The 18661-nt window shown below is 34.9% G+C and overlaps 1 protein-coding gene across 2 annotated transcripts in view; it reads left to right on the top strand.

The window, feature by feature from the left end:
- The window catches only part of NFIB (nuclear factor I B), a 221759-nt gene extending 204498 nt beyond the window's left edge, over positions 1-17261 (top strand). For both annotated transcript variants that reach the window (XM_058565805.1, XM_058565804.1), the window contains exons 11-12: positions 1561-1649; positions 15126-17261. In XM_058565805.1, coding sequence (XP_058421788.1) covers positions 1561-1649; positions 15126-15255 — 219 coding nt within the window. In that variant the 3' untranslated portion in view covers positions 15256-17261. The remainder of the gene's footprint in view (positions 1-1560; positions 1650-15125) is intronic.
- Positions 17262-18661: the final 1400 nt, after the last annotated feature.

The following is an 18661-nucleotide window of genomic DNA, read 5'->3' as shown; positions in this document are numbered from 1 at the left end:
AATAGACACCTGGCTTACTGTTACTGCAAAAAAACAATTTCAGATTGCCGCATCACATTGCATTTCTGATTAGATGGTCCCTTTTGAGAACTTTTTAAAAATCTTGCCATAAAAGTTTCTCTGTTTGATTTAAAACTAATCAAGTATATATTTTCTCCTTTATGCAAGTATTGTGGTCTATTTGAAGAATATTTTTCATTCTCATTTAATGTTTTTACTGATTTATGGCTTCTGAGCAGAATCTACATGTCTACTGATCTATTTATCTGACTATTTATCTATCTACATTAAGGGAATTTTTTCAGTTCTTTAAATTATAAAGTTACTTTTACCTGAAATATCAATGTAATTAAAACACGTTTTGGAAATTTTAGGTGGTATTTTTGGAACTTCATAGATTTGTAGAAAAATGAACAAAAACAATTATTCTAAAACTCCAGCATCACTGTTACTTAGAGTGTATAGAAACTCAAGAACCTAACAGGAAAAATAAAGATTCTCAATAGTGCGTTTTTTTAGCCATAACATTATCAGAAAGGATTAAAATAATTTATCATAAGTTAAAGGCACTTTGGCTCCAATCATCATCTTCTAGAAATTCTCCCTGAAAAGCAGCAAACAAGGTTTAGTGGATTGCTGTGATAAGTCATCTTTTCAGTGCAAGATGCACTTAATTTACAGCATGGCTATCTAAAGATTAGAAACCGTGATTTTCTAGTGTTTTTTTTTCCCTAAAGTCAGATAAGTTTACTTTCTTCAGCATAAAAATAAGCAATATATCTTTTCAATAAATCTGCTAGCACTGTAGGGCAGCTGTTAACCAAACAGAGCTGGATAGGGTTACTCGAACAATCTCTGAAGAGCAGAGCTGATGATTCGGAGATCTGGGAAGAATTTGTTTCAGCTTGTATTCAGTGCATTCCTCACTCTGTTCAGAAGTGGTAAAGTATTTTAAATGCCATTACTCTGAATTTAAAATAAAAGTAGAAATTCTTATCAACTCTTTCTAAAAAATGCCACTTTATAAAACAAAATCAGTGCTGAATACCTTGATGCTTCTAAACATAAGTTAGGGAAACTGTTTATAAGGTGGGGCCTTTCTCCTCTAAACTGCATGTCTTCTGTGTTTTGCAAACTGCATGCTTAAAGTTATGGATTATTTTACTCAGTGCAGATTATTTGGTATGTTGCGTAAAAGAAGCTTTTTTATTTTCTTTCTAAAATATATCTCTCTATTGAACATTAACGTTTGCTTTTATTTCAGCTCAATTGGTACCCTAATAATGGCTAATTGTTATGTTGTAAGCACTCATTTCTCTTGTATGCTTTAATTAATAGAGAAGTGTATTGCAATAGCTTTTTCTAAAAAAGAGTCTAGGAATTTTGCTTTTCAACGTAAGGTTTTCTTTTGCTTTTTTTTTTTTTTTTTTTTCCTTTATGTTGCCTCTTGGGAAAGTAAGGTTAATGCCATGTACAGTACTAGTTTGCATGTGTTCATTTAAATACTAAAAACTGTAGTACTGCTCGATCCATATCTGACTGCTAGGTTTCAATTGACAGCTGAGGATTTGTGACTGGACCATGAATCAAAACGGCAGGCATTTATACCCCAGTACCAGTGAGGATACATTGGGAATTACTTGGCAAAGGTAACATTTTAATTATTTCCAACCCTACACTTACACCTAAAAATTACATGAGCTGTAGTGTTTGTTTTTAACTAGCTTTACAGAAAATATATGTTAAAAATTTAGTTGTTCTGGCTATACCATCCCTCTTTCCCTACCCTCCTCCTTTATTTCTTATGTAAATGCAACTTCAAATTAATTTGGATCTATAGCATATGCTAATTGATCATTGGAATTTCTAAGTGCTATCAAATGTTTTAAGCAATTTATAATTTTTTTTTTTTTTTTGCGGGGGGAGGGGATTTGACACTTAGATTTTAGGACCTGAAAAAGGAAATCGCTGTTTTAGGGAAGATCTTTTTAGCTATTTGAGGATGAAGCACTGGGTTTTCACATTATAGAGTCTTCTCATTTCAGCTCTTTCCTCTACTGCCAACTTTAAGCCATTGTATTATTCATTTATTCCCCTGTCAGAGGTGAAAAGCTAGCAGAAAAATGTCAAATTAGTCAATTTAACTGTTATTAGCAGCACTCACAAATTTTGGAGTGGAAAGATTGTTGGAATCAATAGCTAAAGAAGGAATTTGGTTTAAATAAAGTTTTAACTTGTGTTTGTACATTGATGTGAATCATTGAGAACTGACTTTATTTGGTTGGCCGAGAAAATTATTCTAAAACTTCATTCTCAAAACTGGTTTTGATATTGTCTCATGTTTTAGAAAGTAAGCGGTACTAAGACAGCTTCTTATGTATTATGTCAATAAAGAACAAATTGTGTGAAATTGACAAATTAAATAATTAAAATTCATGGTATAATCATATGTAATAAGAGATAAAAATTTACAGAAGAGAGTGAAGTAATCTCATATGGAGTTCACCAAAAGTAGAGCCAATATAATTTTCCAACCCTGCTATGATTGTAATTTTCTCTTTACTGAAAGTGTTTATGTTAAAAGTGAATCTTCGTATCAGTTGTAAATGGGCAGCCCGTCTCCATATTGCTTGAGAGAAACTGCTGAAGAGTAGCGTTTAAACGAATTAACTAATAAAATGTCTGCTTTTACTCAGGTAAAAACTAAGGAAATTAGTTGGATTCAGTTTTTAAAATTTGATGACTTTTTATTCATTCACTACCTAAAATGATTATAATATGACTTCGCCTCTTTTTAAAGATTGGTATAACATCCACTTTAAAGTGTATACATTTTTACATGTTTTGATTTTTTTTCCCCCAAGAAACTTATATAACTCCTCCATTTGGAAAAAATATATACTTATAAAAAAGAAGTCAAGCTCAATGAAAGCATCTTATTTAAATAGTCTAAAAAATTAATATTCTTAATTAAATTCATTGAAAATGTCTTATTTAAATAATCATAATAAGTATTTTTTAATTAATTTAATTGGATTTGATAACACTATGTTTGAATTTAATTTTATTAAATAACTTCTTTATAGTCTATGCTCTTTCTGTCACTTAGCAAAATGGCCCATGTCTGCATGCAGATCTTACTGTGTTTACAAGAATTGCAAATTAGTGAAGTGTTCAGTGTTTTTAAATGTGGCTATAGCTATCGAAACCTCCAAATCTGTCTAAAATAGGATATCACCTCTAAAGTCCATTAAAGCCAAATAAGGGTATAAATTATTGGAGATTAAAATACAACTGCACACAGTTCCTAGTAATTTTTTGAATCAAAAATTCATATCCCAAAAACGGAAAAGGTGAGTGGACAGTGAATCACCACAGAAGACATGTATTGGAGTGGATTAATATGATGACTAAACTCAGTTCTTAGGAGAGCATCGTTCATGTTACAAATCTCCTTCTTGGTGAAAAATTGGTGTGTAATGTTTCAGGTCATAATAAGTCAGAAAAAAATCAGAATTCATTTAGTTAAGATTTCTTTTTTTTCCTGCTCTCAAAAATAGTAAAATTTTTCTTGATTAGTAAATAATGATATATAGAATGGCCTTAATGCTTCAAAAAGCTTTAAAAAGGTAGCTTTTAGTTTGTTTCTTCCCATTTTCTCGTGATTCAGAAGGCACATAATTGATAATCGCAGGCGTCACGTTCACATCCGTTCAACAGGTATTTATTGAATCTCGGTGGTGGGCTGTCCCAAATGCTGTGTGACTGATACGGAAGCTCACAGTTGTTAAAATCCAAGTATCAGACAGATCAGAATAAATATACTCAAATAAGACAACACTTTGATTTGCTTTGTTGTAGTTTTCAAAAATAGGCACAAGTAGGGTCCATATTTGATCACACAAATAGGCCATGTCTGTGCCACAACATATTCCTGATTTATTCCTGGTTGATATTTTGTGCCTGTGGTTATTTTTGAAACTTAATTTTTTTTTCTAGAAAGGATGTTGAAAAAGGAAATCATAAATGTCTGTAACACCTCTACTTTTAAGGCAGATCAGAGACATCTAAAATCTTCAGCGTACTGCTGCAACTTTAAAATTATCTGACTAAATTAGAAATATAGGAGAAATGGTAGATCTCTGCAACCAGGGAATTAAATAATTTGCCTTTGTCATAATGCAATAAAGTAAATATCAGGTTCTTTTTTTGTTGTGGTTGTTGCTTTTTGTGTTTAACAAAAGGCAATCCCTGGAGACTTGGTAGTAGAAAAGGACAAAAAGGGGGTTTGGGTTTGGCTTTGTTTGATTCTGTTTTGATTGTTGCTGGTTGCCATTACCTTCCTCCCACAATCACTGGTCCATGGTCGCTCCCTTTTCCTGGAGAGGTGTTTCCAAGTCAAACGCAGCTCGTTTTTCGGGGCTGAAAATGCCAGTACCGAGGGAGCTGTGCAAGTATAATCAGAGCTGGAAGATTTCCTCTATCCTCCTCCTCCCTCCCTGCCTCCCCCTCTTCAATGTATAAACATTCCCTTAACAACCAAGCTGACTCCTCTGGAAAGTTTTCACAGACTTATTAGGTTGCAACCCTGAAGGTGTTTTGTTGTTTTGACCTTAGAATTTTGTGAGCCATTTGTGTGTGTGTGTGTGTGTATGTGTGTGAAGGAGTTGCTTGCACCTTGAAAATGTGAATTTTTTTCTGTTTAACCCAAAGGTCAGATACTGCAGTTAACCCAGAGTGAACTCTGTTGGGGAAGGGCTCGCTTCTGCTTGAGTCAGGAGGGGCTCAGCTCTTAGGGGGGTAATAGGTGATGAGTTGCTTCTGCTGCTATTAAGGGTACTGTTGTGTCTGTGCTTTGTCCTCCGATGCGGACAAATCACATTGTTGCATATGTGAGTTATGTGGATATAAACAAATACAGCAGTGAACTCCCTAACTGGCTTTCTTTCTTGAAACTATAGCCAGAACATAGCTTACTATCAAATATGAAAGAGCAATATAATTGAATGAAAAAGAATGCCCAAGGACAATCCAAGAATAATATAAACATAGGTTATTTTAAAACATTGGAGGGAGTGCTTTATGCAAAAGAGAAACTGGATTTATTGTTTCATTCCCTCTTCTCCCCCTTCACCCCTTTCAAGAAAAGGCAAAGCCACAAGTGAGTGGCTGTATGTGTCTGATGGCTTATATAAACACAGAAGAAGCCTTCAGATGGCTAAAATAAACACGCGCGTGTTACTGAAGGATATGTTTACACAAACCATTTGCTCAGCCTCTGAAATAATGAATAAATGAAGATTTTACTGAAATAATTGGAAGGATTTTTGTGTTTCTGCTGATGCCATAATTGAATGGCACCAAAGAGACTTTTATCAGCTATTTTCCATGTTCATGTGTTAGCAGTTCCTTTCTAGGAGTTGAATACTTCATTCTGTAGTTACTTTACACGTGTTTTTGTAAGAAATTGTCGTTTATTACTGCAATTCTAGAGAGTTGCTTGATTTCCCAAGAGAAATTTAGCAGCCAGTAAAGATTATTTGGATCTGGTTGGTCAGGAGAGGGAGGGGGGAAAGGAAGGAGTAACAACATTCACTTCATACACATGACCCTATTTGCATAACACTGGCCTCAACCATTTACCATTTTCGTTGCTTTGTCCGTAAAATTTTCTTTGTAAGGTATGTATTCTCGGTGACTTAAGGATGAACCTTTAAACAAAACTAATCTTCAATATTGGGTTGCAAACCATGTTTGTATGTAAATATATGTGTATATGCATATATGCATATAGGGTGTGTGTGTAAACACATGTATATATGTGTGTGCATGTGTGTATATGTATGTGCGCGTGCACATACATGCATGTAAGCATGGCACTTGTGTGATAAGGGCAGTAAGTGTCCTGTCCTTAGGCAGTATTAAGAGTTAACTTTTATTTCAACATTACACTTAGGCCATCCCTACGAATTCACTAGGTTAGCATTTCCTGCTTTCAGTTTGTTATCTTGACACTAACTACAGTACAACAGCTGGGTTGTTCCTGGAGTTCCTGGGGGGAGCTTTATTCTCAGAGTGCTGAATTTCCTTTTCAGCTGTCAGCTCTAAAGTGTGCTCAAAATGTTCGACTTTTTACACACCATTCTGGGCCCCTAGCACCACTCTGGGACTCTGATAGAAATGCTGATAAGGGAGATGAATGGAAGAATCTTTGGTTTAAGGAGGAGAATTGCAAAAGCCAAAGTTGCACATGACTGTTGTTGGGTGGCAGGGGTGCTAACTAGCGTTGCTCTTTGTATTTGAATATTCCACTTAAAAGAATTACTCTAGTCTCATCAAAATTATTTGCACCTGTTATGAAATCAAAACTGAAAATGTTATCCTTCTTAAAAATGATCTTGATGTGCTGTTTGGTGTTCACACACACGCAATATCTGTGATCTGGCTGTTAAAAAATACATTGAGATTTGTTGTAGTTTTGCCCAACTTTCTCCATTTAGAAAGAAAGATTTGCACAACAGAACATTTCCTTTTTATCTAGGAAACTCTTCAGAACACTTCCTAAGAAATTAATTGTATTCCAGCCAGACTTGCATGCTGCCATCCCACAGGAAATGGGTCAGCAATCCATTAAGATGCCATTAGATAATCTAATTTGGAACTTAATCTCTAAATTAACCATGCTCCATACTTGAAGCATACTTGAGAGAAAGAAAAAAAGTTTACGTTTGAATCGATAGGGGAGCCGAAGCGTGAAGAAGGCTGTTTGTTTTTTTTGTAGCTGTGGTCACGTCTCAAGCCGTCTGGTAACCAGGAGAAACCAGACATGATGTAATTCCAGATTGAACTTGAACTTCAGGGACTTAGGATAGGGGAACAATGGGCCATAGGAATCAATAATGTCCATTTTCCACATGATTATGTTTGGAGCTTTAAGTTAACCTTTATGGGAGAAGCAGCGGGATCTTCAGTGTGACCAAAATGAGATGATCCAGAGACAAGATGTTAGAGGAAAGAAAACAACTTTTTCCGTGATATTTTCTGAGCAGCACTGCAGATTCCAGCAGGATTAGAAAAGTTCCCGCTCTGCAATAAACCGGTGGCCTGTTCAGAGCAGTCTTTGTTCGCTTAGGTAGGACAAACTTAATCTTACGTTTCCTGTCAGATGATTTTTGGCAGCACTACGGGAGAGGGAGGAGCGAGATTCAGAAAATTCCCAAATGTAAACCTTGCCGATTAACTCTTTGCAATGAAAGAGGTGTATTAAACACCTACATTACTTGAAGATGTTTTATGTGAAGTGCCATGTTTACATATGTATTATGTCCCTAAGAAATCAGCTCTACCAGCAGCCTATGCACCATGTATTAACTTACCTTTTTTCATTCTCATTTTTGCTGGTGCTATTAGTGTTTAGTGAATTTTTAGTCATGTTTACTTAGATAACAAAGCATATGAATGAGTAAATATAATAACAAACATAATGAATGACAAAAGAAAAAAGACAAAAGCCTATTTAAGTTCAAGAAATTGAAACACAAATTTTGGATGTTCAGAAATTGTAGAAAGTTAGTTATTTTCTCCTTTGTTAATTTTTGTTTTGTGTGAAGGAAGGTTTTTTTGCACATGCGAGCAGAGTAGCAGGCATAAGATAAGAACGTGTTCAGTTCCTTAATCATTTGTGATTTTATGCTTTGGAATTCTGAAGTTCTGTCATTTAGAGGTGAAATTGTACAAATAACACTGATTTTTGCCTTTAGATGAAAATCATTTGGGAAAGAATTGCTTTTTGCTTTCACATAAAACTTACTTTTCCATTTAATTTAGTATGCCTTGGGTGATTTTCTCTAGTGAAAGGCACTATTTGGAAGCACTATTTTTGTGGAGAATTTTGTCTGCTGTTGAACACTCACATCAAATGCTAATAAGGAGAGCACTTGTAACAATAGCATTGAAAAGGAGCCCAGGGATAGAGACAAATACAGACTAGAGAAGGAGGATGGAAATCCACACGTGGGCTTCTCCGCTGCCACTGCGGTACAGTCTATGGGAGGAGATCAAATAACTACTTGAAGCCTGATAATTCTATATTTTTTAATTAGCTAAAACCTCCCACAGCTACATAAGTTGTTGCATATGTATGCCTGTGTGTACTGCAATTTATTTACAATTAGTCATGTTCGTAATAATTCTCTTTCATTTTCAGTTCGAAAACATGAGAAATATCAAACATAATTTTTTTAAAATCTTCTTAATTTGGCCCATTCAGGGGAAGAGTATTTTTCTGATGTCTAAAGTAAACATTCTAGGAAATAAGTTTTTATTACTTTTAAGTATATAGATTGCGTTGTTGAAAAGTCTAGGGTTTTGTAAGAGCTGTTTACTAAGAGTACAGTAGTTGTAATGAACATAGTAATGTTTAGCTGCAGTGGTCCCTTACACAAGGGTTCTTCTTGCTCTGTGCTCTTCATTAGATACAATATTTCACTGGCATATGCTATTATTTTACTTAGAAAATACTGCTACTCACACATGGTAAAGTTAACATTCAACCCAGCATGCCCCAATAACTAAACACATCTGAAACAATTGAATATAAATTAATGAGCTTTGATGGCCTACCGTTTTGATATCTTATTTTCAAAACCGTTGGTCCCCAGGGAGTAGCAATAAAGAAGGCTATTTACCTACTTAGTTAAGAAACAAATACGTTTCTCTTTCATTATTGTGAAGTGCTATTGCTTGTAGTTAGAATAATTCCATGAGCCACCTGCAGTTTATGATGTTTGGTGCTTCCCAGAGAGCCCACAAGAGTACTTTGCGGTTCAGGTAAGAACTGGCCAGGGAGCTTTCTGATACAGATTATTACAAATAGTAATAATCATTAGAAATCATCTTGCATGCAAATAGGATCATTCAGATGGCAATTATGATCCTTAAAAATGGGGAAAATAAATCGAAGGAAGCCAAGACCTGTGTAACACACTTTGTATATTTCACTTCTGGACTAGTCTCATCTGAAGTGGAACTCAACAAGCAAATTATTGACATACAGCCACATTTGTACGTATATAAACAAAGGCAGCTATTGCGTTCAGCTGAAAAGAATCTGAAATTGGATAAATAAAAGACAGTTATTTGCAGTGAAGTTTGGACTCAAGAGTTATACTTTTTTGGGAATTTCAGTATGTCTAAGCAATATGGACCTTAACTCACAGAATCTCTTATGTAATTCAGGAATAATATAAATTCTTGTCCAGTGATAAAAGTAAAGAATGTTTCACAAAAGAGGGAGATGAGGTCCAGTGTAGTGGATAAGAATGTAGATCCTAGAACCACACTGCTCAAGTTCAAATCCCGGCTTCTACAACTGAATGGCAATATGAGTTGGGCAAGACACTTAACTTCCTGGCTTCAGTTTCCTCATCTGTAAAATCAGAATAATAATGGTACTTTTCTCATAGGTTCGTTATGAGGATTGAAAGCATTAAAGTAGGTCAAGCATATAGAACAGTGCGTGGCACTGTTACTTAACACACACTATGTTAAGTGCTAACAACTAGTATTATTAAGTACCATCTTCTTTGTTCTAATACATTAATGAATTCTTAAATATATTTGTAACATATAATCATATATATAATAATTCTTAAATATATGGGTACTTAAATACTACTCATATATTCCTTCCGCTGGTCTGAGTGAGCATTTTCTCACATGACACAGTCTGCGGCCGTTGTGTTACATTGAAGTAAGCACCCAGTCCAAATGCACATATACAATATGACAGTGTGGTTTCTAACTTAATGCTTAATTAACCTGCCTTTGATTGTTGTTTCCAGGCAGATTTTAGCTACTAATAGGGAAAATTGTTTATTGTGCACTTTGGGAGAGATACTAATACCTGTGTGTTAATATTGTAGCAATAAAATTAGGAGTGTTTAGCCAAGGAAGTAAAATCTTTCCTTCTTGGGGATATTTGAAACAAGTGCAAAGGAATTAAAGGCAAATTTTTCTTTTAAATTAAGGTATTTATTTTATTTATTTTTCATGCTTTGTGGGCCGTCGCTTATTTTTGTTGCTATCTGTAAGTAATGTGGCCACTGGTAGAGTTGATGTATGTATGAATATATGCAGTTCTTTGTGCTTCATTCCTATAATATTTTTTTAAGCTTCTTGAAAGAGTACTTATTATCTTTGAAGTAGATGTGGTAGTCTTATGATTAAATCAGTATGTAAAATCTGAATGGGCAATATTATTACTTTCCATGAAAAGTATTAGTATACTGGATACTTGGATATTTTATAAAATGTTTGACAAATGGGTTGCCCAACCCATTATCCAATAAACACAGACTAGTAATAAATGAATTTTGCCATTCTTGAAATAGCTCTTATTGTTTTTATTGCCAAAGACTAATGGTTGAAGTGAAGCCTTAGATTTGTTTGGTTCCTTACTCAACTTATGGCTCCATATATGTTTATTTGGCAACCCATGGTTCTTGGGTTGTTACTGAGTGAAAAGCTAAGGGCCCAATCCCTTTTGGCCTGGAAGACAAAGTCACAGGGTGCATAATTTTTAAAAGCACAACCATAGAGTGTTGACTTGCCCAGAGCAATTTTCTCTCTTTCTTTCATTGAAAGGTATAGAGTCTATTTACTCCTTATAGATATGAAGACCAACTATTTTATCCAGGATAAGAAATATATAAATAGCGTATCATTTTTAAAAGGAAGAGGTAGGTATCTTCTTCCTCCTTAATCCTCACCATAGGGTCACTCTACTAGAACTTCAACTAGATTTCTTTTCAGAGGAGACAGATATACTGAATTTCAGATCACCCAGACCAACCACATATTCTGTGCACAAGTCTGCTGCAACATTAGCTAGGTTATGAGTCAGCTGTGTGTGTGTGTGTGTGTGTGGTGAGGGTGGGCATGAGAAATTCACCATCCCCTGAAGCAAATTCATTTTGCCTTCAGAAAACTCTGTTGAAAAGTTCTTTCTAATGTTGGGTCAGTGTCTGATTTCCTCGGGAAGCAGTATAATATAGTTAAATGGCCATGGGAATCAGACAGAACTGATTCATATCTGAGGTCTAGGTGGGCAACTTTAGGCAAGTTACTTAACCTCTTTGTCTCAATGTTCTCATCTCTGAAATGGGGATAATGATGGCAATTTCAAGAGTTCATTGAGAGAATTAAGTGACATAGCATATGTAAAACACTGAAGATGGTACCCTGCCCATACTAGGCCCTTGGCATGGTTATCTTCTGGAAATTTCTCCCTTTGTGCCAGTTCTGTCCACCTGAACCATGCAGAAGTCTACATTTCTTTCCAACTCAACTGTCATATCTACCCTGTCTCCCTTTAGCTGTTCCTCAAATGACATTATTTGGTGAGTTTCTTCACCGAAGGAATGCCATAGAGTTTGTTTCTTTTGAAGAGGGATACCTCAAAGAAACACAGTGCTTCAGAGGTAGTCTGAGTGTATAAAATGAAGCGGGACCATCACCTACCATTTATGCATCTTTAAGTCAAAATAAGTTGGTTGTTTCCTTCTTCGTTTTTGGGGGCAGCCACATCATACATTGGGTCAGAATAATGTGAAAATATTATCCATGATATCAGTCATTTCATTTTTTTAGAATTTTGATCTAACATTTATTTATTTTGCTTATAATTAAATAACTCATTAAATACATAGATTAGAAGTCATTAGGGTGAATTTTGCTTTGTGTTGATACTGTCAAAATCTTTTATGATTTTTTTTTGTGCCTGAGTTTTTACAACATACATATATTTTTTCCTTTTTTTAAATGGTATGGCCTGTGCATATTTTCTAAAGATGTGCTTTCACCTTTCAGTCATGCTTATCTTCTGTTTGTCTAAAAAAAAAGGTGATTTGGCAATGGAAAATGTAATGAAAACAAAGTAAATACATGCTTGAGGATATATTGCTGAAGTAGCTTAATTTGACCCAGAACATTTTGAAATCTTTCACTTGTACTCTCATGTCTCTTAATAGAGGCACAGATTATTGGATTGAGCATAAGATTATCCACATAATTCTCAGTCCATTATGAAGTAAAAATATTAAGCATTTTACATATAACTAGTTTGTATATAGAAATAAATGTGAATATGTGTGTTTATTTTATCCATACTGGTGATGGCATTGATTTATATAGAGAGAGTTAGATGTGTAAAAAGCACTGTTACATTTTTACCTGAATAATTGTGCAATTTGAGGCATTGTCTTTTTGAAATTAAGAGATCTAGGTTAATTTGTTTGATTAAACATTTTTCTTTACATTATCATAATCTTTGAATTAGTTTTACCAGATTTTTTTCAGTGATATTACCAAAGAAAAGCTCTAAAAAATGTCTGTGCTTTATAGTTCTGAACTTAACCTGCAAATTGGCAATAAGAGACTTGTAAAACTCATATATGGGGTCTGCATAGTGTTAATGTTTGAGATTTATTTCCCCCCAAAGCTTCATAAACAGTATTGACAAATACACTGCACACTGCAATTTTGACATGGTCATAATGTAGGATGGGAGGTTTGAAAGGTTTAAATAAACATCTAAATTGAATTTGTTAGATATTCTGCAGCAAGAGTCCTGTTAGTCACTAGCATCAATTTATTTTTATTGAGCCTTTTCCAAAGAGTAATAATATGTCTCTTCTAAAGAACGGAATAAGGAAGCTATTGCAAAATAAACCCTGAATTCTTATCTTTTCTGCCATTGGTCAGTAGACTTCCCCTTTTAAGGAGTCACATCTATTTTCAGTCATTAAAATATACTTTATTTTCCTAAAATATTCAATCTCTAAATGACTTTCTAGAACCCATTTAATTTGGGACCTTTGTTGGTTTTTGTGAAGCAAGTTGCTTATTGTTACGGTGTCTTTTACTGTCAAAGATTATCAAGTTGAGCTAGTCTTCTTATTTTTCATACATGCTTCCTATTTCAGGTTAAAAATAATGGGTATCCATTTTTTTAATTTATTTTATTTGTTAAGAAATAATTAGCATCAGGTATGTCCAGACTCTATAAGGATTGAAAAGACAAGATCATTTTCTTTACAGAGCTCACCTTTCGGTGAGTAAGATAATCATGATATGAAGTAATAAATGCTGTAACAGGACTGTGTACAAAATGCAGTGGAAATACAGGTGAAGGGAAATGATGCGTCGTGATACGTCATCTAGCATTCTTCCCGATCAATGGTGCAAAGCACAGAAATATTGTTGAAGATGTGTGGGAAGAGAAAAAAATGTGAAAACAAGTCTTAGAAAAGGTTTCAATAACAACTCTTCTTATTCTTTAGAATTAGGATTTTGCATCAGATAATAGGATGTAAACTAAAACTATCTTTTTAGTTTGTGGCTATTCCTACATAATTAATTTTTGTTAATACTAGACGTCTCTAGTTTTAAGTTCAGAGATGCCTATTTTGTTTTTGTCAGGTGCCAAAGCATAATGTATTTGTGAAAATATGTGATCATGAGCAACACTTAAAAAATATATAGTTGGGTATGATTTGAAACACATAACTGATTTGTCTGTTTATCCAAAAACTGATTGACCATCTACCATGTGCTATATTAGAGGGAGGGCAAAGAGAGAGATGGACTTTGCTATCAGGGAGCTTGTGGTCTAATCATAAAATCGCTTGAGCATAGAAGGTCTTTGGGAATTTTTTCTGTTGAAATATTAACTCAAAAATATGAACCAAGACATGTAGCAATAAGCCACATTTTGTATAGAATGATTACCAGAGTAAAAAAAGTTAGATATCAAGTTCTTTTTTTTTTTTTTTAAATTCAAGCTCTTTTTTATTTGTTTCTTTTTCTTTTTTTGGAAAAAATTGTTCCTTCAAATTAATAGCCCCTAAAGATTTTTGTACCTTTGGAATTCAAATATGAAAAAATAAGGGTGTCTAGATTGATAGCTACAATAATACTATGCATCTCACCTCATGGTTCCAAAAGGAAAGAAAAGGATAGGAAAGTAAATTTAAAACATTGAAATTATGTCTCCATGCCAGGCCATGACTCAACTGGGTATGGAATGGTCAGTTTGATGTTTTCTCGTTCATGATTATTTATGCAGCTGTTACGTAGCTGACGTTCATTCCGAGTTGAGTGTTGAAACAAACAGTACATCCAATTCGGTGTACCCAAAAATGTATGGTGCGGGGTTGTTTTGTGTTACGAAGATCTGGTGTTATTTTTCTCCATATAGTACTTGTTTAATGAGAGATTATACCAGTAACAATTAGAGGAGTGTTTTCCAAACTTTTTTTTTTTTTAAACAGCACCAAATCCAACATAGGTGAAATTAGAGCTGGTTGAATCATACTTAATTTATTTATTTGTATAAGCAACCATCTCATCTGCTTACTCCCTCTAGCCCTGCTCCCACTCACCCCGTCCAGACTCCCCAAACTCAGAGCAGCTCAGATGTGTAGCGTTACTGATGGCGAGTGACAGGGAATGCCCAGGCTTCTGGTGTCAGCCTTTCAAATTACATATTATGCACTGGCCTTCCTGAAAAATGTGTTTTTTTCTTATTATGAGGGAAAAGAAATATCTTTCATTACACCTTTCAATTTTATTCAACCGATAGGCAGGTAAAAAATTGAAACCCATCTTATCACTCAATTGCTTGTGAATTAAAGGCAAAACAAAATCAGAATATAACTGGCAAACTATATTGGTGCCATTGTAGATTTGCTGCTTTCTTTTTCTTTTCTTGTTTTTTTTGTTGGATCAAAAGAAAATCATATTGTATTTGCATCGAAGTAGATCAAATATTTTAGGAAGAATATCAGAGTTGACCAGTTAGAGTTCAACAATTGTGTATGAGCCCTCCTTGAAGTTTCTCTCCCTCACAATTAGTCTTACTTTCCATGAAAGAAATAAACCATGTATTGTATGTGTATACGTATAATATTTATAATTTAGCATATTTATCTCATTAAACTGTAACTTTGAAAAAAGTGATAGTAGTAATTTGATGCCTATGGAATTTATATTTCTAATATTGTAGATTTTAACATTGTATTTTTTCTTTTTCTCTTCCCTCCCTCCTGCCCCTCTCCTGTCCACAGTCCTGGTACCTGGGCTAGCTTGGTTCCTTTCCAAGTATCAAATAGGACACCCATCCTACCGGCAAATGTCCAAAATTACGGTTTGAACATAATCGGAGAACCTTTCCTTCAAGCAGAAACGAGCAACTGAGGGAAAATGAAATACAACAATAGTTTCAGAAATTTAAAAAAAAAAAAAGGAAAAGAGGAAGACTGGACAAAACAAAACAAAACAAACAAAAAGGGAGAAAGGAAAGAAACTGAAGAAAGAAGATAATAGACCAGCAATTGCAGCACTTACAATCAGTAATTCCCTTAAGGTTGAAACTGTAAAGACATAAAAAGGGTCGATGATATTTCACTGATGGTAGATCGCAGCCCCTGCAACGTAGCCTTTGTTCCATGAAGTCCGCTGGGAAATAGATGTTCTGTCTCTATGACAATATATTTTAACTGACTTTCTAGATGCCTTAATATTTGCATGATAAGCTAGTTTTATTGGTTTAGTATTCTTGTTGTTTACGCATGGAATCACTATTCCTGGTTATCTCACCAACGAAGGCTAGGAGGCGGCATCAGAGGTGCTGGGTGACAGAGCCATGAGCCAGCCATTTTATAAGCACTCTGATTTCTAAAAGTTAAAAAAAAATATATAAAATCTCTGTAGCCTTTAGTTATCAGTACAGATTTATTAAATTTTGGCCCTTAACCCAGCCTTTTCCAGTGTGTAACCCAGTTTGAAATCTTAAAAAAGAAAAAAAAAAAAGAAAAAAAAAGGAAAAAAAGAAAAAAGGAAAAAAAAAACAGTTTGAACACAAAGGCTCTATGGAAGAAATGCCTCTATGTAGGTGAAGTGTTATCTCTGCATGCAACAGTAAAAATTAATATAATATTTTCCCCACAAAAGAAACACTTAACAGAGGCAAGTGCAATTTATAAATTTATATCTAAAGGGGAATCATGATTATAAGTCCTTCAGCCCTTGGACTCTAAATTGAGGGGATTAAAAAGAATTTAAAATAATTTTGAACGAATTTATTTTCCCCTCAGTTTTTGAGGGCATTAAAAAGGCATTAAATCAAGACAAATCATGTGCTTGAGAAAAAAAATTTAATGAAAACACAGCACTTATGTTGGTTTAGCTGCAGCCTCCTCGGAGGTAGAATTTATTTATTTAAAATTACTGGTTGCATCAAGAACCCATAGGGTGTACAAAAGGTTCTATAAAATCTGCATTATAGAGACAAAGAGGCAGGCAAATCCATGACACAAGGGTAAAGCTTACAGTTTACAAACTGGGACCGCCAGGGTGTAGGATATAAAAACGCACTCTTGAGAAAACACTTGTCATCAGGGTGCTGAAAACTTGCATGGTGCTTTCAGATATTAGCCTTGTTCAACAAATTTCTTGTATTGACAGATCTGTAGTGTGCATGGGCAGACACATTTTGCCTCTATGTCTCTTAAAATTTTAATTAAAAATACTCTTTCCAGTAATCCTAATTTGCACGAAGATATAATGTCCACATGACGTGCCTTGCCTTGAAATCTAAAAAACTAAAAAACAAAAAACAAAAAAAAAAACCCACAAAAGGTGACATCACTACACTTGTTTTGCTGCATTTATTATCATTTTAAATCTTTACCATTTTTATGACAAAATATTTTGTACTCCAGACGAAGAAAAATGTGTGACATCATGGATTTTTTAGACAGTTATACCTTTATCTCACATTTATAAAGCATATCATGGCTGTGTATAGTTGCCGCTTAAAAATTGTAATCGACCAGCAATATTTTCAGTATTTTGGTGTTTTTTCTATTAACCTTTCATGTTTTTCATCTTCCAATTAATATTTGGGGGGGAGGGGTTTCAAATTTATACGAATTATGCAATACCAAGTTTTGCCTATGTAGGTAGTGCTTTTAGCTGTATTGGTTATTCTAGGTAAGTACACAGATTTAAAAAAAAATAATGTATGCTTTTTTTTTTGTTTGTTTGTTTTAATTGACCAAAGTGGGTACTGCTATTTTTGCAGTGTGATGAGGTCCTTTTGTGTACTGAGAGATGGACAGGGGATTTTTTTTAATATACATATATATATATTCGGGGGTGGGTGGGAGGATTTTTAACACTTTACAGTGTAGCTGTGAAGCAGTGCACCCTGAGATGGGCCTGGGCTGCAAAGCGACTGTTCTGCCTACTGTGACAAACTTCAACTTACACAGGTTCCCCCCTTCTCTAACTTCCCACCTGGGGTGCAAGCTGAACTCATTTCTGGTTTTCATAACAACAAAAATAGTAAGAACAAGTGAACACAACACATTCTCCTGGAGGCAGACTTGGCTTAAAACAAACTGTCTGATCTTTTTTTTTGGTGGTGGTGGTAGTTTTTCTTGAAATTTCCAGATCCACAGTGGAGAGTGAGTCTGTCTCATATTTGGCAAACATATTTGTTGAAATGTCCACACAGCGGATGTTTCACATTTTGGGGGTTTAAGACATGAATATACTTTCTCCTACAAAACCTGTCATCCCAGCTGGAGGGAGTGCCCCCATATTCTTTCTCCACCACTTCTCTGTCCCATTTCTTCATTTCATTGATGATAGTCTAAGATTTACCTGTGACTCACTACTTCAAATGGAATTTTTTTTAATACATTCAGAAGATTGAACAGAGGGTTGCTATTATTAAATGTATTTGGACTTATAGATTAAAATCAAAGTTCAATTTTTAAGGAACCAAAAAAAAAATAAATCTTGTTAAGTTTTCATTTTACCTGCCCTTTTAAACTGAGAACCAGAGCAGGGAAATATAGAATTTTAAGAAATTAATTTTCCTGTGGATGAATTAAGCCCATTAGATGCTGATGGGATTTTTTAAGGGATGGTACCTCAAATATAGATTTGATTCAGTTTCCCCTGAGGGCTAGAGGGTGAGTGGAGGCTGGTTTTATTTTGCGACACCCCCCACCCCAAGTCCCATTGAGGGAATTCATGACTAGAGGGAAAATCTTTAAGAATTAGTGACACATGGTGGGCTGTCTTGAGGCACCCCCCCCCCCCCCCCCCCCCGACCGCCTTCCCCCAGGCCACAGCCTAATAAAATAAACGTCCATTGTTCTCACAGCATATCGTTTAATAATGAATACTTTAGAACAATGCTTATGGGCCTGAGAATTGTATTTGATTAGCCCATTGAGTTTGATAGCCCAAATGCTGAATAGCACAGCAGGATCCTAGCCGCGCAAGTTCAAAAGTAAATCCAGTCATTTCTGTGATTCTTGCCCTGGTAGAAAACAGATCATCTCAGCCAAGCTCTTCATGCACCTTTGACCTATTGGGTGAACACGTTAACCTCACAGGACGAGCAGTATTTTTTAAGGGCAGACTCGCTCTCTTTTTGGCCAGTGAATGAGCAGTTCTAGCTAAACAAGTTACACACTGTGGGTATTCCTGCCTGCCTCTTGAATACAAAGGCCTAATTCAAGTGTTGCTTTTTTTTTTTTAATCAATTTTTTTCTTTCCTTTTGAGCTAAAACTGTTAAAAATACTA

Source organism: Diceros bicornis, chromosome 22 (assembly GCF_020826845.1).
Source record: "Diceros bicornis minor isolate mBicDic1 chromosome 22, mDicBic1.mat.cur, whole genome shotgun sequence".
Taxonomy (NCBI): Eukaryota; Metazoa; Chordata; class Mammalia; order Perissodactyla; family Rhinocerotidae; genus Diceros; species Diceros bicornis.
The sequence above is the reverse complement of the archived record's forward strand: the minus strand, read 5'-3'. Positions and strand labels throughout refer to the sequence as shown.